Raw genomic sequence first — 26,417 nt, forward strand, 5'->3', positions numbered from 1 at the left:
TTTATCATCGATCAAGAGGGCACCTACATTTGGGACCACTTCTCAGAATAAAATGCACCAGGTCCAGATACTTTAGAGGTGCTAGATTTCCTAGTCACACTGAATTACTTCTGAAAGGCAATACAGATGGGTGTGCCTGCTTCAGAAATCCACAAAAAAAGTTTGGAACATCGTAGGAATAGAGGCAAGACAACTCCACAATTAAAAAAACAAAAAGAATCATGGGTTATAACACATATGTCGAATAGTAAAAAGAGTTGGAACTAACTCAAATCCACCCCACAAATAAAAAGAAAACTTCCATGTAAATATATCAGTGTTACTTGGTGTGGTTCATGAAACACAGAATACCAGTGCCTTCCTAAGATGTGCATGTTATCCAGTTTATGTCCACTCTCCTTTCGTGCAGACACACAACTTCAGGTCCCATCTGTGGGAAAGGACGCTTTTGGTCTGGGATTAAAAAGCCCTTGTCAAGAGAGACTGAACCTCTTTTGGAGAGGTCCTACTGATCCGCAGTCCCATACACTCACTGATGCCGGTAATGTGTCGAGACCTGCACTCGTTGCAGCTATGGCTCTGCCTGGGCAGGTCATTAAGGACTATTCCTTGTCTGAAACACATGTTTTGAAAACCTGGCGAAACAAATAGTATTCCTGTCATCTTGCCCACTTTTGGTCCTGCAATTTTAGTCCCATAAATACTCTGGATTCACTTTGGTACAATTTTGCCAGAGAAACCTTCGACTGCATGGAATTTTGCTGTGTCTGGCTCTATTCCTACGATGTTCCAAACCCACTTTGTGGATTTCTGAAGCAGGCACATCCAGCCGGCAGATATTTTCAGGATGCTAGCCCTCAGCCCAAGTACATCTCTAGACAATACATGCATTCATAGATTGCTGTTGAAAAATTAAAATGCGTCATCCTCACAAACTGTTGACTCAGCCCCCCGTGGGTAGCTCAGTCTCCTGCTGCTGGTCTAACCGCAGCTCTCCTGCCTCAGACTATCAAGCTATGTACTGGGGAGTGGCAAATTCCACCTTCTCTCTATTTTTTTTAATCAAAGACCGAGGTATGTCAATGGGATTAAATTATCAACTAAATACAGACAAATAAATAACTTTAGAGAAAACCTTCATCACCAACCTTAACAATTACCTACATGTAACTACACACACATAGTTCTATACAGCCTTAGTATAAGAATGACTTACCTTGGCTATTAACAAATACCTGCAAAAGAAGAAAAAGGCACATTTAAGAAGTTTTTTTCCTCCAGGAAGACTTACCATCAGACAAGGATAGAGCACGTACAAGCACAGACTCAAGGTGAAGAAGAAAATAATAGTAGAGAGAATGTATTTATGTTTTTCATGAACAGGGTATTGGCTATATACCATATCAATGGAAATAAAATGTCACATCACACTTGCTGGTGACATGTCTATATCAGCTCTGTTAATCCTAGAAGTAACAATTAGCAATTCCCCCTCAGAATGTAAAGTCTGCATTAGGGTTACAGTACAAATTAATTCTTTAAATAGTATGTAGTTTAAATAAAAGTATGTTATTTGCATAAATATGGCTGAGCACTTTAAAGCCTTTTCAGCTGATTGCAGATCTACCAACGATAGATTTTGAGGCTCAGAAGGAATGAATCAGAAACATGGCAATAAAAAGTCGATGCTGCAGTTGAGATTACAAGGCTATCCAGGGGCTTGCCTAAAACCAGGAACAGTCCTGGAGTTTTGTCAAACCAGCAGCTCTAACAATGTGAGTTATTTCAAATGTCTGCTTTGCTTGTCTACAAACTTTTGTTTCGTTTTTAATCCACTATTTATCTGCAAGTGCACTCCAATCCTCGAACTGACACGAACTTAAACTACTGAGACACGCCTGATATCGCCTGATATCCCAGCCTTAAAACATCCACGCCCCCCTCCATACCAAACACACTCGCTCACTGTGCCATATAATAGTGGTCAGGTACATCAGCGCTCAGTTGCACTTTAGCTAGGCTGTAAATCAAATACATACATACAATTGACCAGCCAACGACGATTATCATACCTCTTCGTTATCTTCATCCACGTACTTTATCTGGATGTTTTTCAGATCAAATGAAACCTTTACCTTTTGGTGAAAGAAAAAGAAATGATGTGAATATTTAATAGGCACATCTAGCACCTCAAATGACCTTAACACCTCCTTAAAAAGTGAAACAAGGATCTGAAATAAGTAGATAGGGGACATGAAGACACCTGTTTGATGCATGCCCCCTAAATCCCTCACCAGTCTTGAACAATATATATAGGATGGTAGAGAGGTTTTAAGACGTCCAAATGCCATCGGACTGTCCTTTGCCCTGCGAGGAGCCACGCTGTGTAAGACATTACAGAATTAATCAGTAAGGAGTCATATCTATATTTACACCAACTAAAGAATAGCAGTGGGTCTAAGAGCTAACTAAATTATGTATCCTTGTGACAAAAAAAATAATATGTTCAAAAGCAAATGTGAGATCTTGCCTAGAGCACCCCCTCCATGTGAGAGAGTTCCCATCAGTCCTCAATCGAGACCACCCTTCATCATCTGGGGACCCTCAAACTTCGAGGATACAGTACCCACAAAAGACCGGCAGATGCTATGAACCTAATCTGAAGTGAGTATATTGATGACAACAAAGTGAAGTATGGAGATGTGTCTCTGAGGAACTGAGTAGCAGTGCCAACTAAAGTGAACGTGAATCAGTGAAAAAGTGAAATACGTTAAAATTGGGTAGTGACAGGGGAAAAAACTATTTATTATGCACCCCTTCAATCCCAACTCAATAAAAACAGTGCAAATAGTAGTGTAACAAATGACTACCAATAAGTATCTTAGGTCGACATGTTTCTGCAGACAAACGGAGCCAGATGGTCTCCTGCTGCTTCTTCAGGACCATTAGTGCTACTGCTATAAATATAAAAAGAGTAATATCACCTGAAAGTGTAATATATTTTCATCCTCCTGACTTCAGGATACAATATTCCGCAGGAGAAAATCCAGATACATAAAAAGAAAGACCAACAAAGCACAATCAGTATCTACAGTTGTGTGCTTGAATCTTAGGATCAATTAATCCGACTTGTTACGCTAGCTAATACATGCCAGCCACATATGGGCAATTAAATCTACCCCTTATGATTATTTTACCCGTGCTCACTCACCTTTGTGGCAGAAGGGAACAGCCCCACCTCACCTGGCTTCAACTCAGGTACTGGGAGCACCGCTCTAACGGAAGGAAAGATTGAAAACGCCTAGTGAATCATGGGAAATGTGTCTCCCTAGGACCACAGTAATTCGCCAGTCACTCGCGTGCCCATCGGGCGCCGATCAGCCTCTCAACTAATCATTCTATCATGGCGACAACTGCCTACATAGGCAGTGGTGTCTCTTATTCAAGCCATATAAACTAATGCCACTGATCAAGTAAGGCCCATGGCATATTAAGTCTAATCAATAGCCACACTCAAGCCTCTATCTGTTATTAAACATAGTCATGTTGTGACACATGTGACCCAAGCTCTCGCATACAAAGGTCCCCTTTAATCCGTATCGCTGAACGTGCAACCAGTCACTCGCTCGTGACTGAGGCCCACTCTTAAGTTAATCATGCTGACAAACCGCTCTCACAAACGATGCTGGCCAGAAATCCTCTCCCCTGTCCGTCGGTACACCGGTCGTCCCTCTGGGCTGTATCTTGGGGAGGTAACGACACGGTGTACCTGCGGCGATTAAGTTCTTTCCGGCCCCAGCGTCGTTCGTGCGTATGAAGTCATCCTGGCGTCCCGCACCAGGTTGCAAGGGAAATGTAGTTCCCTAATCCCGCAGTACCTATCAACTCTTAAGTGCATTTCAAGACTACACATGGAAACCCTTGGCTAAACATCCGTTTTCTGATAGGCTTCTAATCAAGTTCTGGCACTTGATACCTATACCTAAGCCTTCTGACGATTTTTTGTTTGACAGACTGTCAATGAATTATGATGCCCCAAGTCCCTATGCCATCACAAGGACGATAGGCGAGCCGTGTTAACTAGGCGCCCCCCCTTTTTTTACAAGAACTGCTCGGTAAACTAACTATGTACCATAGTCGGCCTATTTAAATATCTGCCACTATTTTATGAGCCACACATTGTAATTCATGTCGCCTCAATTGCAATATAAAGCCACAGAGTTTTAAGAATTCACTTTAAACTTACGAGTTGAATGTACTGCGGGATTAGGGAACTACATTTCTCTTGCAACCTGGTGCGGGACGCCAGGATGACGTCATACGCACGTACGACGCTGGGGCCGGAAAGAACTTAATCGCCGCAGGTATACCGTGTCGTTACCTCCCCAAGATACAGCCCAGAGGGACGAACGGTGTACCGACAGACAGGTGAGAGGATTTCTGGCCAGCATCGTTTGTGAGATCGGTTTGTCAGCATGATTAACTTAAGAGTGGGCCACAGTCACGAGCGAGTGACTGGTAGCACGTTCAGCGATACGGAAGCCGTGAAAGTACCGGTTTGGTCTTGGATGGTTTTTTTGCCATTAACGATTAAAGGGGACCTTTGTATGCGAGAGCTTGGGTCACATGTGTCACAACATGACTATGTTTAATAACAGATAGAGGCTTGAGTGTGGCTATTGATTAGACTTAATATGCCGTGGTCCTTACTTGATCAGTGGCATTAGTTTATATGGCTTGAATAAGAGACGCCACTGCCTATTTAAGCAGTTGTCGCCATGATAGAATGATTAGTTGAGAGGCTGATCGGCGCCCGATGGGCACGCGAGTGACTGGCGAATTACTGTGGTTCTAGGGAGACACATTTCCCATGATTCACTTGGCGTTTTCAATCTTTCCTTCCGTTAGAGCGGTGCTCCCAGTACCTGAGTTGAAGCCAGGTGAGGTGGGGCTGTTCCCTTCTGCCACAAAAGTGAGTGAGCACGGGAGAAATAATCATAAGGGGTAGACTTAATTGCCCATGTGTGGCTGGAATGTATTAGCTAGCGTAACAAGTCGGATTAATTGATCCTAAGATTCAAGCACACGACTGTAGATACTGATTGTGCTTTGTTGGTCTTTCTTTTTATGTATCTGGATTTTCTCCTGCGGAATATTGTATCCTGAAGTCAGGAGGATGAAAATATATTACACTTTCAGGTGATATTACTCTTTTTATATTTATAGCAGTAGCACTAATGGTCCTGAAGAAGCAGCAGGAGACCATCTGGCTCAGTTTGTCTGCAGAAACATGTCGACCTAAGATACTTATTGGTAGTCATTTGTTACACTACTATTTGCACTGTTTTTATTGAGTTGGGATTGAAGGGGTGCATAATAAATAGTTTTTTCCCCTGTCACTACCCAATTTTAACGTATTTCACTTTTTCACTGATTCACGTTCACTTTAGTTGGCACTCCTACTCAGTTCCTCAGAGACACATCTCCATACTTCACTTTGTGGTCATCGATATACTCACTTCAGATTAGGTTCATAGCATCTGCCGGTCTGTTGTGGGTACTGTATCCTCGAAGTTTGAGGGTAACCAGATGATGAAGGGCGGTCTCGATTGAGGACTGATGGGAACTCTCTCACATTGAGGGGGTGCTCTAGGCAAGATCTCACATTTGCTTTTAAACATATTAGTTTTTTTGTCATAAGGATACATAATTTAGTTAGCTCTTATCGTCTCCCTTTCCCAGCTGGACAAACATCCAGACAGCCTGCGGAACTGTCTCCAGGACATTTATGCCTGGATGTGCGAATCCTCCCTAAAATTGAACGGCGCTAAGACCGAAATTATGCTCCTGGGCAACAAATGGTCTTCAATCCCCGCCGTGGTGTGGCCGGATACCTTTGGCGAGATTCCCACTCCTAAGACTGAAGTCAAAACGCTAGGCGTCTGGCTCGAACCAAGCCTTACCATGAAAACCCAGGCGACCAAGACCGCTGGAATATGCTTTGGCCTCTTGCGGTCTACCCGCAAGATCCTCCCCCTCCTCCCCCCGCTCTCCAGGAAGCTGCTGGTTCAAGGGCTCATCCTAGCCAGACTTGATTATAGCAATGCCGTCTACCTTGGTGCACCAGAGTTCACCTTAGCCAAACTCCAACGGGCACAAAACGCTGCGGCTAGGCTCATAATGGACCTCCCCCCTAGAGCCTCTGCCAAACCAGCCCTTAAGGCCCTTCACTGGCTACCTGTCCGCCAGCGAATTGATTTTAAAGCAATGTGCACCAGTCATAAACTCATTAATGGCGCCGGCCCGGCCGCCCTGAAAGACCTTGTCACCCCCTACAAAGCCCCAAGGTCACTGCGCTCGGATGACGAACATCTAGCCATCGTCCCTAAATTTAAGAAGGCTCGTACCGGCGGCCGCCGCTTCTCGGTCAAAGCCTCGTCAGGGTGGAACGCATTGCCTCGCCACTTGCGACTGGAACCCTCACACGCCATCTTCCGAAAAAAACTTAAGACCTTCTTATTCCCCAAATAATCGTCCGGTCCCTCCCCTCCTTTTGGATATCGCACTTCTACAGCGCGGGGATGCCTCCGGGTCACCAGGCGCTTTACAAATTTATAAATAAATAAATAAATAAATACCCACTGCTATTCTTTTGTTGGTGTAAATGGTAGATAGGGGGCATCGCAGTTTTGGTCGTTAAATTTCCCCTAGGACCCTCCACCCCTAGTGATTTGTCATATCTTTATTGCCATGAGTAGCAAATGTAAAGGGGAAGATAGAGAGGAGGGAAGGGGATGTCACAGAATGAATGGGAAGGATGGGATGGCAGGGTCAGGAAAAGACCTACCCAACCCAGAACCTCAAACACATCCCTGTATCCAAGACTAACTTTGCCCAAATGGAAATAGCTAAATGCGATGGCATAGAACAGTGATGTTTGTGGCCCTAATGACCTTCACATGTGCCCCCTGGTGAACAGCAGCACTGGGCTTCTGTTTACTTGGGAAAGCAGTAACATTTTGTAGGATGTCAAACAAGCACTGGCAAAGCCAAAAGGGTGTTCCATAGCTACATATTGGCTGTCAATTGTTTTTAATATTTTCTTTTTTTTAGTGGTATGGCCTGTCATTGTACAGTATGGTATTGTCTATCACTGTATAGCATGGTATTGTCTGTTGCTGTATGGTGTGGTATGGCATTTCATTGTAGAGTACGGTATGGTGGGATGTGGTATGGTCTGTCATGTACAGTATGGTATGACCTATAATTTTAAAGCATGGTATGGTATGGACTGTTGTTCTATGGTGCGGTATGGTCTGGTCTTTCATTGTATAGTATGGTATGGCTTGTCATGTATAACGTGGTCTGTCATTGTACAGTGTGGCATGGCATGGCCTGGCCAGTCATTGTAGAGTATGGTGTCGTATTGTATGGACTGTCATTGTATAGTATAGTGCGGTATGGTATTGTATGGCCTATCATTGTACAGGACGATATGGCTCATCATTGTATGATATAGTATGGGCTGACATTGTATAGTAGGGTATACCATTTTATAGCTCAATGTACAATAATGTAGATAACTGTACCAACCCTCGGCTAGGTGCAACAACCTTCACTATAGTAGTGCACTGGGAACCCCCGGTTGGTGGTGCCCAAGTTCCTGTGTATTGTGATGCTTCTCTGCAGGGAAGAGAGCCTGGAGCATCAGGTTTTGTTGAAGTGTCATCTGTTCGTGTACCCATGAGTGATTGCACCTGCATATGACTGCTAAGACTGTCTCTATCAAGTTGAGTGACAATCCTTTGCCTGGGTTTAGAGGCCTTGGTGCAATCTACAGATTAAGGTGTTGACTGTCAAAGAAGGACACAAAACATCCCACAATTCCGCGTTCACTTGTGTGATCCTGAGGACTCCACCTGAACTTTCTGCAACTCAGATTACTTACCTGGCAAATACAGGGTTAACTCATACAGAGGGACCTCCAATATTAAGAGGAAGAAAAACATTGATTTTTACTTTTTTATGTGTTGATATATTCGCGAAGACTAATCTGGGCATGAAAGAATGGGAGTCCAACACAGCATCCCACGTGTTACTCCGAGCTCCCCGTCATTTTGGGGGGGAGCTAAAGATCTTCTCAGCTGAGGAGAAGTTGCAAAAGGTGCAGTCAGTCAGCGCCCAGTGCCAGCAGCAGGCGTGGCCCTGCTGAGCACAATGCCACTATTGACTTAGGGCAAGACGGTTCGCATGGAAGTGATGGAGGGCACATTGCATGGCACCGGGCATCGCCTGCTCGCACCCCTGCGTGCCTTCCTGGCATTATGTACCTTGTGAGCAGCGGGAGACCATGTTGGCTTGTTGGTAAGCACGTCCAAGTTGGCTCATTCCTCACCCATCACACAACCCACAGCCTGGAAGGACTGGCTGCCTCAGCAAACTCTAAAGCTGCCTGCACTCTCTGTACAGCTCTGTGGGCTAATGTGTTGGCTGCAGAGATATTGTGTCCAATTGTAGTTCACATGATCAAATTCTAATAGGGTGGTCTCTGGCTTTCGTTGGGAGCCCGGGAAAAATGAAGAGCATTAGGTCCCGCAGTTATATACACCTGACGAATATTATCACAGCAGAATTTATAAATGCCCTGTTAAAAACACCGTATGCTGACAGTGCCCGTATGGAGAGAACTACAATGAACATTATGCAGAGTGCATGACTGACTGTGTAGTGGTGTGGCTCACTGGTTAGAGGCGGAAGACCGGGGAGCAGAAGTCGGCCTGGGACCAGGGTTCAATTCCCGACGCGGCAGGGTCGTGGACCAGGGTCAGCAGACTCGACAATTCTCGCCTCGGTGCCTACTCTAACCTGGGGTCCCACTCGGCAACTCTGGGCATTAGCTTGCCTAATCTCCACAACGGCCCCATCAACGCCGGGGATGCCTGGCTCCACCTTGGGGATTCCCAGTAGGGACCATCCCACAGGGAAAGCCAGGACGGGTTCCCCAGCGGTATACAGCGCCGGGACGCCCCTTTGCTGGGGCAGCTGTGCGCTTTACAAGTATACAACATTTAACATTTAATGGGTAAACATGGTAGGAAAGTCAGACCCAGGCAGAAGAGATAACATTACCTGCCCTCGCTGCACAGAGGCTCCACTGGGTTTGTTCTTAGACTCTCCAGGGACAAGCACCAGCAAGGAAAGCTAGTCCAACAAGGAGGGAGAGAGGACTAAAAACAACACTGACAGGGTAGGCTTGGGGGCTGGCTAAGACCAACACAGACTGAGGATGGGAAGAGGGGCTAGCTAAGGCCAACACAGATTGAGGAGGAGGGGAGGGGCTTTGCTAAGGTGAACAACGACTAAGGATGGGAGAGAGGGCTGGCTAAGGCCAACACAAAACTAGGGATGGGAGGAGGAGCTGGCTACGGCCAACACAGACTGAGGATGGGAGGGCTGGCTGGCTAAGGCCAACACAGACTGAGGATGGGAGGGCTGGCTGGCTAAGGCCAACACAGACTGAGGATGGGAGGGAGGGCTGGCTAAATCAAATATGGACGGAGGGACAGTTGGCTAAGGCCACCAGACACTGAGGACGGGAGGGAGGGCTGGCTAAGGCCAACATAGACTGAGGATGGGAGGGAGGGCTGGTTAAGGCACACACCCTCTGAGGATGGGAGGGAGGGCATGCTAAGGCCAACACAGACTGAGAATGGGCGGGAGGGTTGGCTTAGGCCAACACAGACTGAGAATGGGCGGGAGGGTTGGCTTAGGCCACCACAGACTGAGGATGGGAGGAGGGGCTGGCTAAGGCCAACACAGACTGAGGATGGGAGGAGGGGCTGGCTAAATGCAATATGGACGGAGGGACAGCTGGCTAAGGCCACCACAGACTGAGGATGGGAGGGAGGGCTGGCGAAGGCCAACACAGACTGAGGATGGGAGGGCTGGCTGGCTAAGGCCAACACAGACTGAGATGGGAGGAGGGGCTGGCTAAGGCCAACACAGACTGAGGATGGGAGGAGGGGCTGGCAAAGGCCAACACAGACTGAGGATGGGAGGAGGGGATGGATAAGGACAACACAGACTGAGGATGGAGGAGGGCCTGGCTAAGGCCAACACAGACTGAGGATTGGAGGAGGTGCTGGCTAAATGCAATATGGACGTCGGGAGAGCTGGCTAAATGCAATATGGATGGAGGAAGAGCTGGCTAAGGCCAATACATACGGAGGATGGGTGGAGGGCCTGGCTAAATGCAATATGGACGGAGGGAGAGCTGGTACATGCCACCACTGACTGAGGATGGGAGGGCGGGCTGGCTATGGCCAACACAGACTGAGGCTGGGCGGGAGGGCTGGCTAAGGCCAACACAGACTGAGGATGGGAGGGAGGCCTGGCCAAGGCCAGCACATACTGCGGATGGGAGAAAGGGCTGGCTAAGGCAACATGGACGGAGGACAGCTGGCTAAGGCCACCACAAACTGAAGATGGGGGGGAGGGAGGGCTAGCTAAGCCCAACACTTCCTGAGGATAGGAGGGAGGATTGGCTAAGGTCAACACAGGCTGAGGATGGGAGGAGGGGCCAAGTGCAATGTGGACAGAGGGATAGCTGGCTAAGGCCACCACAAACTGAAGATGAGAGGGAGGGCTGGCTAAGGCCAACACAGACTGAAAATGGGAGGGAGGGGTGGCTAAGGAAACAGGGACAGACGGACAGTTGGCTAAGGCTAACACAGGCTGAGGATGGGAGGGAGGGGTGGCTAAGGCCAACACAGACTGAGGATGGGAGGGAGGGCTGGCTAAGGCTAACACAAAATGAGGATGGGAGGGAAGGTAGGCTAAGGCAAGAGGGACGGAGTAACAGCTAGCTAAGGCAACACAGACTGAGGATGGGAGGGAGGGCTGGCTAAGGTATCACAGATGTTGGGAGAGCTGGCTAAGGCCAACACAAACTGAGGATGGGTGGGAAAGCATGGCTAACACATCAGCAAAGGGAGAGCTGGCATAAGGCCAATGCAGAATGAGGATGGGAGGGGGATCTGGCTAAATGCAACATGGACGGCGAGTGGGGGAAAGGTGAAGTCAACACAGAAGTACAATAAAATACCGCTGGTATCAGTAGGCACCCTGGATGTGCACAACGCAATATCAGGGCATAAAATCTGAAATACATTATTGCTCCAAAACTAGACCAGTGCATTCCCTAAAGACACGGTCATTTCAAAACAGTGTACATATTGTACAGACCCGTTTATCTGAAAGCACCTGGCTTCATTGTCACCCTTCTATTCAAAACCAGAAAAAAGTTCTCTGTTGTGAGGTGGGGAAGCAGGAAAAAAATACCTGATTCTGAGGAAGAGAAGCAGAAGGACACAAATAATGTAATCAATCAGCACTTGGTACATGGTCTATTGAAGAGACGAACACAAAAAGAAGAGGGCAAAGAAAGTGAAACCGGAACACAGTATAATCAAGGAGAAGCAGGGAAATGAGAGTGACGATGAAGTCATTCAATGCTAAGTAACAATCAGGCTGTAGGACCTTTTCAAGTTTTTTGTTTTTATAAAGAACAACAGACCCTCAAGTGACGGTGCAGGTGCGCTGCCTCAGGCGAGACCGAATAAACTAGCGGGCATTTAACTTGCTAATTGAAGTAAAAGAAAAGAAGCAAAGAATATATGCTTCACCATTTAACTTTAGAAAGATTATTTTTAGAGACATCTTGCAAAAAACGTTTAAAAATGCGATAAAGTATCTTCAATATTCAAAAAAGTTTATTTCATAAACATACCAGAGTGTTTCACAGTAGTACATCAGATAACTTCCCTGCATTGAGAACTTTTTTTAAAAGTGATAGTTTTCGAACATGAACATTGTTGAAACATTCATGCTTCACCCCCCCCCCCCCAACCCTGACAATAATGCTAAGAGTGAACCAAGAGGCAAGTCAGTTGCATGTTGATCCCTCTGGGTGGCCTGGGTTGTTGTTATACATTGACAACATTATAGTTTATCAAATCAAAACACAGGAGAAGGTTTTTTACAGCACACATCCTGAACTAATGCCTAGGATCACACTATTTGGTCAAGTGGGGAAGCTGGGGGATTGATCCCATGTTTTCTAATATTACATCGAGCAATTATATTTCATTCCAATTCAATAATACATTTATTTCCTTTGTACACTTGACTCAGCCAGGGTGGAGACAGCAAGCAGAAAAGGCTTACCCTAAGAAGCAGTAGAGGGACAGCGACTCAGAAGCAGCATAACACAGTATTGTCAAATCAATGGCTATACTAAAGAATAGGGCCTTAATTTAGAGAGCAGTATGGAAACCCCTTAAAAAAACCTTCAAAACTCAATGTTCATACCATGTACATGCTTTGCTTCCCCTTAGCCATCCAATGCCCCACCCCATCAATGCGACCCTCGGTCCCACCACAAACCTTATTTTTGGACTCCGGAAAACGGTTTGCAAGTAGCCGTGGCATGGAACATAGCACTGGAAATTAATGCATAGAAATGAGACTCAGTAGGTAATAAGCACAGTGAGTACGTTTCAGCTGGCCACAAAATGAAGCTTTTTTTCTTCTTGGTAGATTTGTGATTTCCTTAAGGGTAATATGATCCTGTTTAATTCCTCATCCTACTACCTTTTTTTTAAATTTTAAACCTGGTCACAAATTGCAGCCCAGGAACAACAAGGACAATTTTTCTCCAATTACAACGCATCACACTATGTTTGAAAAAATGCCGAGGTCTTGAGTTTCAAAATCCTCCTGCAAAGGACATAGGTGTTTTTGAACCACTTTTAATTAAACTGCCTGCCGCCTTGAAAATAAAAGTTTGAACAGATACACTCAAACAGGAGCCACGAGGGACACAAACAACGCTTGGCTACTATATCAAATGCAGTGCAATGTCCATGAAGACCAGTGCAAAGACTGCACACTTTTTTTTTTTAATTGTATGCTGGAGACTGGGTAAAAACCATACCATCAAAGAGTGTAAATCTGCCAGATTGGAAGCCTGCTTAGAAGTTGTCTAGAACACAATTATTTACCAGATTTGCGTTTAGGGTTAACAGTGCTTAATTTGAGCAGGTGGCTGCAGGTAGGTCCCGCTGAGACTCATTTTTGGGGACAAGTACTTATTTTTCGTCATCAGATTTTGACCCCGAGTAAGAGAGAATAACAGAAAAAGGGAAAGGAGGAGTAGGGGAAAGACGGAAAACTATGAAAAGGAAGGAAATCAGTGCTGAAAAGGAACCTAAAACAGAGAAATAAAGGGCCATTGAATGTCTAGTGGTGGATGAAAGAGGCATGAGGTGGAATCAAGACCATGCAGCCTTGATATATGGCACAATTAACTTTCGATAGCACCAACTGCAGGTTTCTGAGCAAAACTTAGGACTCTGCCACTTATTCTTTTAAAAAGTAAACACTGCGGGCCTGCACCTCTTCACCTCCTCTCAAACTAGTTCTGTCTGAGAAAACACCAATGATGAGAAGCCCGGAAAGTATTCCACAGTCGTTTTTGGCCCGCATCCATTGGTTGTATCAGTGAGGTGCTCTAAATATTTTCAGCCACTAAGCTGAGTTGTATGCCTTTTCCCACTTCTGATATTGTGATTAGATTGACACACTTATATTGGTATTTAAGAGATTTCTTTTCACTAGCTTTGTCCTACCCCAGGGGTTTATCCATTTGAAAGCTTAATATACACGCTGTCAAAGTTCATTTTCTTAATATGATGACAGGCACAATAAAACAGGTACAGCCAATGTCCTGTTTTTTTTTTTTACACACACACAAAAGGTAAAGCACCAGTAGTGCAAATTACCATTATCTGTTGATAACATATTCATCCAGTATTGGGGCATCTTTCATAGATTCACATGCTTGAATCATTCCCCTTCGTTGAAGTAGGAGTCCCACAGTAATCTAAATAAAGCAGTAGTTAAACAACTTCCATAGGCTATCATGGAGAACCACGCATTTAATAGCCTGTCAACCTCCTTTTAAAATAAAAAAAAGGACCAAACTGTACATACAACCAATCAGCAACTTGTACCCTCTAGTACCTTTCCAAGAAAAGCTGAATCCCTCAGATTTTCACTGCATGTTGTGTGTGAAGGGAGTCTCCCTGAGCTCTGGCCAGTTATTTCATACTTTCCACAGATAAGTCTTATTTCTTACTAGAGATACATCATGTCTGACAGGAAGGGACTATTTCGCCCTTGTACTTCTTATGGTAAGAAGAGGGTTCACATTGAGGATCCCCACAAGGATTGCATTTATTGACACTAGCCTCATTATGAGGCAAAACTGTGCAAAATCTGCCGCACTTTTTCATCCACAACTCAGAGAGATAGAGAAGGCAGACGTTTGTTGTGGCTGAAGAGTACTCGAAGGACAGCTTTTGATGAGGAGAGTAACACCTTGTCTAGATCCCAAAAGATACCGAGGTCGCTTGAGGGGAAGTCTTAGGAGGTCAAGAAACACCTTAAAACCTATCGGATAGCAGGTATTTGAGCCGCACGCGTATGTTACTTTGTTTAGTTCCGTACGCGATTTGTTTTTAAAGCGGAGATGTTTGTTTCTTCAGGTTGAATAGATAAACGGTCGCGAGTGTGGACAAGAGAATACTTGACAGTTAGCTGCACCGTACAGTGCCATTAAGGTGTGTATTTCGGGCTCTCAATGTGTAGAATTGTTTAAATAGACAGTGAATGAAACTAGGCAACGCTGTAAGAGCAGTTTTGCATTTTTATGTTTTAAGGTCTGAAGCGGTGGGATTACCGGCAACAGTTACGGTGTGCATCAGTTTGAACTTAGCTCAGCAAAGATTCGGACCTGTGTAGTCTCAGTAAGTTACAGAGCATTCGTGGTTTTTTGACACTTTATTTTTAGATGTTCATACACTTTCAGTTAGGGCATCTGCTTTGTCTTTTCAGCATGAATTTTCCAAACACGTCCTTTTCTGTCAAGTTATTTCATCGCGCCAATTTTCCTTTTTTCACATACAAGTGAGTGCATATTACACCTTTATTTTTATAGAGGGATATCTCTGTACACCATAGTCTTATAAATTGTTATAGAATGTTGTGGCAACCTATGAACTTGATGATTGATTCGCCCTTCACACTTAAGTGATTGAGCCTTTTTTTGTTTTTTATGTCATTTCAGGTACCGCCCCTGAAGAAGGGCCAAGTGGCCCGAAATGCATTGGGCAGGGCATGAACTTGTTATATGATGAATAATGACATTGATGAGTTGCTAAAAAGCATATGTTCTTGTTCACTTATGAATCCTTCGTTTTTCTAATGAATTTATGTACATATCATAGAAAATGTGATTGACATAACAGTGCAAATACATTTATCCTTTTTTGAAACTATATAATGGTGTGGTTTCACTAATTTATTATAAATTTGAATAATTTTTGAAGTTGGATTGATTCAGTATCCATATTTGGGATACGCAACAGTGCGTAGAGGGCAAGCGGTTTCGCTTGTTTATTCTTTCACACCTTAAAACCTCCCATCAGACTAAGAAAGCTCATAAAAAAAGAGAAATATTCTAAAGTCTCCTCTGAGCTAGTCTTGCATTCACACTCTGGGCCCTCTACGGTTAAACTGGAGTCTACCACCTCTTCAGGTTTTTCTAGATGTAAATCCAATCATAAATTCTTCTCTGCGTCAGTATCACCACCAACGCTTTCAACATCAACGATGACTACTTCATCAACGGCACCATCAATCCACTGATATCGTCAATGACATCATTACCGTCAACGAAGACCTCAGCGACAGCAGTTTCACTATCGACGTCCGCAGCACCGACAAGGACTATATCACCGTCAACAAGCACTCCGCTGTCAGTGGCATACAGCTGCCACATCGACGACGACTTCGTTGATAACAGCTTTACCGTCGATGAGAAAACTCCAACGAGGAAACCATTTCCGACGACGGTTCGTTGACTACGGATCTGTCTATGTCGCTCCAGTCGAAGAGATAAGACGACGGTGTCGATGACGGCATCCGAGACGGTACCGTCAACACCTCAACAAGTATCCAGATTGACTAAAACAACCCTGCGGCCCGAGTTTCCATCGCCAGGCAAAATATCACCTTTGCCCCCACGTAATGTACTGGAGACTGAAGCAGTGGCGTAGGAAGGGGGGTGCGGGCCGCCCCGGGTGTCATCACTGAGGGGGACTGACAAAATGGCAAAAATGTGTTTAACAAATTTTTGCCATTTTGTCAAGCCGGGAGTGACAAGTGTCATTACTGAGGGGGTGGGAGGGGAGAGAGACAAAGTGGCAAAAATATGTGTTTTAAACACATATTTTTGGCATTTTGTCACGCCGGGGGTGACAAGAAAATGTCCATACGTGTACCACCTGACCTTGCTACGCCACTGGACTAAAGAGACAAAAGAGGACGGTCCTTTTAGGACAGCTCATAGTCCTTTTGAACTCAACGTAAAGTGCCAGGAGGAGGATGAGGACTACTAGGCCGAGGAACAATTCTACAAACATTACTAACCAGTTCCTCCTAAACAATACCAACAATACAGGTCTTATGTTGATCGTCCTAGACAAGAACCTGCTCAGATACCAACTTCTTTGATTCAAGATCTGAAAGACATGCTCACAGACTACAAGAAAAGGTTCCCACCCCAAGAGGGACAGACTACTGCGCCACCGCAGGTGCCACCTACAACAATGTTGCCTCATTCTTCTACTGACATCATCCTGGTCCCTCCTAGGGATGATTCGTCCTCTCCTGAAGAAGACTCTGAAGAAGGAGAAATTCATGATCCTCCACCACCTACTGATAAGTGGGCCTATTATATCATTTTCACAACATCGCTACCTCCTTATCATCCTTTTGACTCTCCTTCAGGGAATACTAGAGGATTTCAAAACCTTATGGATAGAGATGCCTCTAGATTTCATCTGCCCACAATAGTGAAGCAATCAGATTTCTTCCTTTATGATTTTAAAGAACAATCAAGGAAATCAGTGAGATCTATACCGATCATCGACCATATTCGGCAGGAGGGCCTTAAGGTCATTGAAGTCACCAGCCACAGTGGTGCCTGCATTGCCAAGAATTGACAAAGAAATACAGAGTGCCTGAGAATTCCCTGAATGCCTTACAGAGGTCATCCCAAACCAGATTCAGTAATCTCTCAAGCAGCACAGAGGAGATCAAAGAATCCTTCAATCCCCATCACATCCCCACCGGACAAGGAAGGACGCCGCTTGGACATCTTAGGGAAGAGATTCTCATCCATGTCTGCTGTTACTGTGAGAGCAGCTAATGCCCTGGCCATTCCTGGCTGCTTTGAAACGGCAAATGTGGTCCGACATCAGGTCCATGTTGGATCTCATACCTGAAGAAAATAGGAAGGAATTTAGGAAAATCCTAGCTAAGGGGGAACACACAGTGGCTGAAGTAATAGACTGTGCCATGGACGTAGCCACAACAGGCTTAAGACAACAAGACGGTGCAGCTGTGTTACGGCGACAGAGATGGCTTAGAGCAACAGGATTTCATCCAGAAGAACAATACAAAATCCTGGACAGGGCGTACGATGGCATAGTCTATTTGTATAACATACAGATGGCGCTCTACTAGCTATCAAGACAGATTCAGACACGGCCAAACCATGGGGGACCTTGCAGTATAGTAAGGTGCCCTTTCAGGGAGCACGTGAACAAGATTTTTCCGGATATACAGGTGCTTTCCATAACACCCAACAATATCAATCCTTTCAAACACAATATCGACAGAGCTACCGACAACCAGCCTATCGACATCCAACTACAGCTGGTTTCTCCAGATAGGGCTCTCTCAGAAAATCACCATCACAGGCACAAAACTCAGGTTGCAAACAGTGACTGCATCAGGGTACCAGCTACTACCTCCCCCTCCCCAGCAGGTGCAAACATTTCTAATCATATCCATCAGTGATGCAATATTACAACAGACAGATGGGTCTTGGACTTGATATCTTATGGCCACACTCTAGAATCTGAACAGCGTCCACCAAACACTCCATCCAGGGGATCGCACACCCCTCGTCTTCACTTACTAAAACAGAGAGTTCCTGTAGAACAAAGAGGGAAAGGTTTTTACTCCAGTTTTTTCCTGATACGCAAGAAATCAGGGGACCTCAGACAACTAAACAAATTCCTCAGAAATCAAACCTTCAGAATGGTTATGCTCTCAGTGAATCTTCAGTGGTTCAACAGTGGAGACTATATGACATTGCTGGATTTGGAGGATGCCAACTTCCATGTTCCTGTACACCCCAAACACAGAAAGTTCTTCCGATTTACAGTGGCTGGTGCAGCTTGTCAATTCAGAGTTCCCCCCCTTTGGCCTAAAATCTGCTCGGCGGATATTCACAAAATTCCTGGTACCAGTACCTGCCACCTTACAGAACCAGGGTCACTAGGAATTTCCATATTTGGACTGTCTCCTCAAAGCTGCAACGGCTCGTTTAGCTGCCAGGGCTACTAGAGGACTGCACTGCACTTTTCTCCAAACTGGGCCTTACAATACACCAAAGAAAGTCATCAGTTGTTCAAAGCCAAACAATGACTTTCCTGAGGACCGATCTACACACCTTCAGAACAAGTCTTTCCTCTCACAAGAAATACAGGAGCAGTTACAGACCTTGGCTCTCAGACTATCAAAAAGAAGGTACACTTCAGTGAGGACATACAAGTCGCTTCTGGGCATACTGTCTTCAGCGATCGACCTAGTACCTCTGTCTCGACTTTACTTCAGACCATAGCAAGAAGAACTTCCATTACAGTAGATTCAAACAACGGGATCCTTCGACGATGTGGTATCTATCACTCCACGCATGAGAGAGGCGCTCTCTCTATCTCTTTATCTCGTTGTTTTGGGAGTTGATGGACAGTTCATGGAATATCCCTAAAAGCGGAGTATGTACCAGGGCATCAGAATACTCTGGCAGACACCCTCAGCAGAACAAAGGACAGCTGCCACGAGTGGAGCTAGACCAGGACCAACTAGACAGGATCTTCTCACAATGGGGGAAACCGGTGCTGGACCGGTTTGCGACCCACACCAATACGAAATGCCAGTTCTTCGCAAGCAGATTCCCTCTCCCAAACTCCCGGGGGATGCCCTTTCAATGCATTGGTCTGGAATATATGGTTATGTCTTTCCCCCATCCTATTGATTCCCAAGGTCCTTACAAAAATGAAGATGGAACACTGCCACCTGCTTCGCACAGCCCCCAGATGGCCCAGGTAACACTGGGGCTCGGAGCTTCTCCTCCTCTTGGAAGCCCAACCCATCGGTCTTTTACAGACGCCATCCCTATTAACCAAGAACCAGGGTCAGATGTGTCATCCGAAGCCAGCATCCCGGGGAGTGGAATTTTTAAAATAATCTACTTGGCCAAGGGACAAAAAGCTACTAAGATTTACATGTCCTAAAAAATCCACTTGTCCCACTGTCTTCCGACATAATTATAAGAGCTGACAGAGAAACATTCACTATATTTTTATTTTGTTTTACACATGGTTGCATTTCTACAGCAATGTGTGCTCCTTTCAAGCGCCTGAAGGGGATTCGGGATTTTCTGAAAAGTTACCACCTTGTTAGCTTTGCATGACTGGTAGATTTATTTTGTTGATTTATAGCACGTCAACATGTCCTTTAAAGCATGAATTTTGTAGACAGTGGGTTTAAAATATCTGTTTTGGATGTTGCAAGGGTGTTTTGAAAGAGCGCCAGTTTTGTTGTGGCAAGCTTGCAGTTGTATTTAGGCATGACGTGATACAGAATGGTGCATTTTTGATTGCAGGGTATTTGATCATGCTGATCATACGTTAGACACGGTAACATGATGCGCCATAGTCCGTCATCAATGTTTAGTGAGGAAACGCGATAAAATTTATTTTGAAAAGCTTGAGCCACAGGTAGAATCTTTACCAGTTCCAGAGTGACGGGAACCCCTATACGTTCAGGAGGACCATAAGGAGAAAAGAGTCTTCGTGAACACGCCACTGACGCTTTGATACATACGGCGTGGTTCAGATATTGGCCGCTCAACGAGTGTTATGTTTCATGTGAAGATAATTAACGGATAAAGAACCTTCCGTGAACACATCGCTGATGGTCTAACATCCACGGCGTGGTGCGGATGATCACAGCTCCCCTCATTACATCTAACTTTGTCAACTTACTTCATAGAACATTGCCATTTTCATCTAGAGCATGTAAGATTTGTTCATGAGAGTCCAGAAAATCAATTTTTATCTGGTTCCAGCTGTCTGAAAAGAACAGACTAAAATTATTGCTCATGAAAGGTTTTCTATCAACCTCTTGTCCTGAAGATGGTCTGACGGTCTCATCGCCATCACAGACCGAAACGTCGACTATGGCATCTTTTTCTTTGTACATTCATTGTGTAGAAGGTACTGTATATTGATGTATTCAAATCACATCCTTTTAGGAATTGATGAAAAGATGTCAACATAGTTGTTGTGTAGGTTGTGTTTTGCCACCTCATTAGCTATACTTGGTTGATTCGAACTATTGTTCTGTTCCCTGATTTGCAAGATTTAACATATATTAAATACATGCTTGTTTTGAAGTAGATATTTTCCCCGTGTGTCACATTTAATGTGGTTTTTAAGATTTTTTATTTATTTTGATTGTCTGATTGAATTCATTGTTCACCACTAATCAGGGTGTAACCTTTATAAGCACGTTCGAGACAGGATCTCTAAAAAAACAGAAACAAAATCCCTTGCAGGCAAACTTTCAATTTCTGGATCATACGTCATGTCACAAGCTTGAAACCAAAATTTGCACAACAACAAAAGACACATTGCAGTGGCCTAAGCTCAGCATGAAATGAACAGCATGGTAATTTGTAACATTTATACGGTGCAAACAAAGTTACAGGTAAGTAATGTTTTTCAATTCTTTTGTTGGACCTTTGCTAGGAAAGGATAGTGTGTTTGGGAGGTGCCAATTCTTTATCGCAATCTGAAATTCTGGGTGTTTTTTAAGTATCTGTATTCTTGACTGGGGGATTTTCCAGAGCGTCACTCGCAGGGCCAGTCTGTACCACAGACACACTCTTTAGCAGTAGGTGTGACATTTGAGTTGAAGGAAGATCGGTCCTGTGTAATGGATGGTCTCGTGTGCGATGCAGAGAGCAATGAATGAGCTGTTTCTTCCAGCCAGAGTCATTCTTTAAGAATGTGAGTGATAGGATTATGTATACATAGGTGTTGACATTGTCTGATGCCTGTATTCGTAATTAGCTAAAGACTGGGGAGGAAAAATAGCATTGGGCACCAGTATATAAACTCTTGGCAGATAATGTAGGTGTGACTGACCCAAAGCGATGGTGGCCATCTCCCAGTGAGGAAACCCCGGATGTAGAAAGATGTGGCATTGAGTTCACATTGAGTAAAACATGCCTTCGTCACTTAGTTAACTTAAGCAGTGGGTCGAGGCCATGGTCCCCATCATGTTTCTCACTTCATTTGATAGCGCTGTTTCATGCACCTGTGGCCAGATGGTGAAGAGGTGATACTTTGTCCAAGTTTGTTTACTTGCGAGAATCTCAGTCTTTCATAATATTAACTTGAAGTGATTGAGATGCTGAAGATGTATAATAGAGTGCTAGCACATTTTGAACAGCTAATGCGTAAACTTATATAAAAAACATTTTACTTCTGTCTTTTTATTGGTGTTTTCTTTAATAAACCGAAACAAAATGACTGCACGACTGTAAAGGCTGGGCATAGGTATTACTCCTGCAGGGATTAGAATACCCTGTGTTTACAATAAAAGACTGTCACTAATGCATCCTTGGAAATGACAGGGGGCAGTGTTGTTCAATTATTGTAGTGCCCAATATATCACGATCATTAGGTATCAAGAGGTGTGCTCCATAAATAGTCTCAATTTACATGGAAGAGTGCCTTGCTCATATAGGGACCTGTGTAAAGTCGCCATATTCGTGTGACATAACCACAGCCATAGTAAACAGAATACAAGTTTTGCGTGTCAAACAGTCTCTGTAAGAGACACATGGGCGCAGCCAACATGGAAGATGCGAGGCCACAGTTGGGACGGAATATGACCCAGTCTAGAGCTCTCCAGCTGCAAGGTACACCAATGCTCCACTCTGATGGGCTCCAGTGACTGTAGAATCGATCGATCACTGTCACTGGAGTGCAGCATCTCAGCAATGGGAAAATAGCTGCCCAGCACTAACTAACAATGTGGTTATGCGTGATAAATTCATGCCCTTGCTGTAAATTACCTTAAAATGCCATACTTTTGACCCCACCCCAATAGTCATTGATCCCAGCCCGTAGCATGCAGCATCACAGTTTCCGTACATTTCTTAGTAAACGGTGCGTTTTTCTGCTGATAATTAATGGGTTTATTCAGCGGTCCGACTCACCTGTTGGAGACGCCTGCCACTCACAATTTCATAAAGACGAGCGCCTGCGTGAGGCCGAAACCGACACTGCAGGATGGGGGAAATCGAGCCACTCTACAACCGGTGGCAGAGAGACCACACGGATGCCCGTACCACAGCGCTTGGACCCGGCAGCAGAGAAAGCGTTTCCTGCCTCGCCCCACTCTTTGCATGTTCAGCAGCTTGGTTAGGAGAGTGGGTGGGCTGCACCTGTGTTTAACCCGCGCTTTTCTCACTGAAGAAACAGTGATGTTTTGCTGGGCTCAAGACTCCCAGCCAACTACTGGCTAGAGCTCTGTCATGGGCTTTTAGCCAATGAGTGTCGTGTTCCCAGACCCAGGAGAATACGCAGGACACCAGGGTATTATACAGGTATGCCTTTATTGTTTCATTCTTCACAGCATATGCATGTCACGACCTCATGCTTCGAGGTCCAGCCTCAGAGTGTCCTCTCCCCACCCCTTGACCGGATGTGGTGTCCGGTGTCCCCTCGCCCCTGCGCTGCCCCAGGGTCCTAGTGCCCTTGTCCTGGACAGGACATCTCCCCCCCTGTTGCAAACAAACATTTTGAGAAAGGAAAGAGAGAGAAAGAGAAAGAGAGAGAGAAAGAGAAAGAGAGAGAGAAAGAGAGAGAGAAAGAGAGAGAGAAAGAAAGAGAAAGAGAAAGAGAAAGAGAAAGAGAAAGAGAAAGAAAAGAGAAAGAGAAAGAGAAAGAGAAGAGAGAGAGAGAAGAGAGAAAGAGAAAGAGAAAGAGAAAGAGAAAGAGAAAGAGAAAGAGAAAGAGAAAGAGAAAGAGAAAGAGAAAGAGAAAGAGAAAGAGAAAGAGAAAGAGAAAGAGAAAGAGAAAGAGAAAGAGAGAGAGAGAAAGAGAAAGAGAAAGGAAAAGAGGAAAGAGAAAGAGAAAGAGGAAAGAGAAAGAGAAAGAGAAAGAGAAAGAGAAAGAGAAAGAGAAGAGGAAAGAGGGAAAGAGAAAGAGAAGAGAAAGAGAAAGAGAAAGAGAAAGAGAAAGAGAAAGAGAAAGAGAAAGAGAAAGAGAAAGAGAAGAGAAAGAGAGAGAAAGAGAGAGAGAGAGAGAGAGAGAGAGAGAGAGAGAGAGAGAGAGAGAGAAAGAGAAAGAGAAAGAGAAAGAGAAAGAGAAAGAGAAAGAGAAAGAGAAAGAGAAAGAGAAAGAGAAAGAGAAAGAGAAAGAGAAAGAGAAAGAGAGAGAGAGAGAGAGAGAGAGAGAGAGAGAGAGAGAGAGAGAGAGAGAGAGAGAGAGAGAGAGAGAGAGAGAGAGAGAGAGAGAGAGAGAGAGAGATGTTGTTCGATGGCCCAGAGGCCTCTTCTTTTACACCTCTTCAATTAGTCTCTTTCGTTCCATGTGCTTCCTTCTTGATCACTGTTTTCTGATATCCTCTTGAGCTTCTTCCTTTTGTGTGCCTTTCTATAGTTCTTGCTTTGACCTTTCCGCTTCTCTTGCGTCTGCCTTGCTGACATGCGAAAGGTGCCCTGTGACGTGACACTGGCCAAACTGCCGCCTTTGCCATCCGTTCTTTTGCTTTTGTCATCTTCAATTTGTCTCCGGGGATCTCGTTGCTCCATTTCCTCGTTTGTCCTTCTTTGACCGTCACAGTGCCTCCTTTCTTTCTTTTCCTTTTCTTCGCATGTCTTCCTTTTTTCTCCTGAGCCTCTGTTGTTGCGTTCGCTGTTTGAGCTCTTACAGCAGTGTCTTCTTGTTCCACGCTTTTTTCTTTCTTGTGTGTGATAGTCTCACTCTTCTTCATTCTCTCATTTCCACCACCTGTCTTCGGTAATTTTGTTCTTTGTTGACGTTGTGTCGCCTTTGCTACCAGTTCTATTTCGTTGCCACCTGAATTTGGCTTTCTGCTCTGTCCCCGGTCAGCATGTGCTGCGTCGTACTCGGCCGTCATAGCAACTCTTGTCTCTTTCAATTCTTTGTGGTGTTCTTCTGTCCACGTGACACGTTTTCCTTTGTTTGTTAGCCCCTTCGGTGCGGTGCTTGTGACGTTGCTCAACAGGCACGGCGCTTTTTTTTCTGTTAACTTTCCTCGCTCCGGTGGGGTGCTTGTGATGGCATCATCTTCTTCCAGTCTTTCGGTTGCCATAAGACCCATCATCTGCATTGTGACGTTGCTCAACAGGCACGGCACTGTTTCTTCTATGACCTTTCCTCGCTCCAGTTCTTTTGCGTCTGCTGTCGCTCTAGCCTCCGCTCTTGCTGGGGCCAGGATGTTTTCTAGTGATGTTGGGGCTTTTAGTATCTTTGCACGGACGCTCCTGTCACGGCATCCTTCTATTATTCGCAATCTTATTGCTTGTGTGTTGTCAAATTTGTCAAATTCACAATGTGTTACAAGTTTCCTCAGCCTGGTCGCAAAGTCATCTGGTGTTTCGCCTATTTGTTGAGACGCAGTTGCGAAATTGTATCTTTCACGGTCAATATTTCTTTGCCGGTCAAATTTCATTGTTAAACATTTCTTTAGTTTTTTATAAGTTGTTGTTTCCTTTGTTGGTAGCGTCACTAGGAGGTCCCCAATGTCATCGCCTGCATAATTTAGTAATAGACCCAGTTTCTTTGCCTCTGTCACATCCGTCTCCTCCATGTATCTCTCCAGATGTCTGATCCAATTCTCCCACCTTATTCCTACTTGTGGCTCCGACAAGTTGAATGGTGGTAGTTTTCTGTATTGTGCACTTTGTCTTTCTGGCTTGGGGTCTGTCATTTCTTCTTTTCTATGGTATTCTTTTGTTGTTTCCCGTGCTCTTTCTGGCACTCTTCTGTTTCCTGTGCTCCTCTTGTCACACTTCTCTTCTCCGTGCTCGTCCTGGCACTCTTTTTGTTTTTATTTCTTCTATTGTCTTTTCTTTTGTTGTTTCCCGTGCTCTTTTTGGCACTCTTCTGTTTCCTGTGCTCTTCTTGGCACACTTCTATTCTCCGTGCTCTTCCTGGCACTCCTTTTTTTTTTTTTCTATTGTCTTTTCTTTTGTTGTTTCTCGTGCTCTTTCTGGCACCCTTCTGTTTCCTGTGCTCTTCCTGGCACTCTTCTATTCTCCGTGCTCTTTCTGGCACCCCTTTTTCTGTTATGTCTTCTATTGTCTTTTCTTTTGTTGTTTCTATTGTCTTTTCTTTTGTTGTTTCCCGTGCTCTTTTTGGCACTCTTCTGTTTCCTGTGCTCTTCTTGGCACACTTCTATTCTCCGTGCTCTTCCTGGCACTCTTCTATTCTCCGTGCTCTTTCTGGCACCCCTTTTTTCTGTTATGTCTTCTATTGTCTTTTCTTTTGTTGTTTCTATTGTCTTTTCTTTTGTTGTTTCCCGTGCTCTTTTTGGCACTCTTCTGTTTCCTGTGCTCTTCTTGGCACACTTCTATTCTCCGTGCTCTTCCTGGCACTCCTTTTTTTTTTTTCTATTGTCTTTTCTTTTGTTGTTTCTCGTGCTCTTTCTGGCACCCTTCTGTTTCCTGTGCTCTTCCTGGCACTCTTCTATTCTCCGTGCTCTTTCTGGCACCCCTTTTTTCTGTTATGTCTTCTATTGTCTTTTCTTTTGTTGTTTCCCGTGCTCTTTTTGGCACTCTTTTTGTTTTTATTTCTTCTATTGTCTTTTCTTTTGTTGTTTCTCGTGCTCTTTTTGGCACTCTTCTGTTTCCTGTGCTCTGCACTTTGTCGTCTTTATTTTCTCTTATGTGTCTTTATTTCCTTTCTTTCCTTGTACTTGTTGTCTTTTTCTCTTATTCACTGTTTTTTTTTTTTTTTTTTTTTTTTTTGCTTGTGCTTTATTAGCGCTCAATTCCTTTAGTGCGATTCTCTTGTTCGTCCTTGTCACCCTTTGTACTGTCTTTGTTTTCTTCTTTGTCTGTGCTTTGTTCTCTTGTATCTTCTTTATTTGCACCTGTTCGTTGTGCTGTCACCTTCTTTTCT

General features: G+C 44.6%; 1 protein-coding gene across 10 annotated transcripts in view; it reads right to left on the minus strand.

Moving 5' to 3' along the window:
* NBR1 (NBR1 autophagy cargo receptor) overlaps positions 1-26,417 on the minus strand; it is a 657,239-nt gene that overhangs the window by 573,664 nt on the left and 57,158 nt on the right. For 6 of the 10 annotated variants that reach the window (XM_078645307.1, XM_078645310.1, XM_078645305.1 and 3 more), the window contains exons 3-4: positions 2,073-2,135; positions 1,217-1,235 (exon numbers count right to left, since the gene is read on the minus strand). In XM_078645307.1, the coding sequence (XP_078501433.1) occupies positions 1,217-1,235; positions 2,073-2,135 (82 nt within the window). Of the gene's footprint in view, positions 1-1,216; positions 1,236-2,058; positions 2,136-26,417 lie in introns of all 10 variants that reach the window. The other 4 variants (XM_078645308.1, XM_078645311.1, XM_078645309.1 and 1 more) reach the window with 1 other exon arrangement.

This window comes from Lissotriton helveticus, chromosome 5_1 (genome assembly GCF_964261635.1).
Source record: "Lissotriton helveticus chromosome 5_1, aLisHel1.1, whole genome shotgun sequence".
Classification (NCBI taxonomy): domain Eukaryota; kingdom Metazoa; phylum Chordata; class Amphibia; order Caudata; family Salamandridae; genus Lissotriton; species Lissotriton helveticus.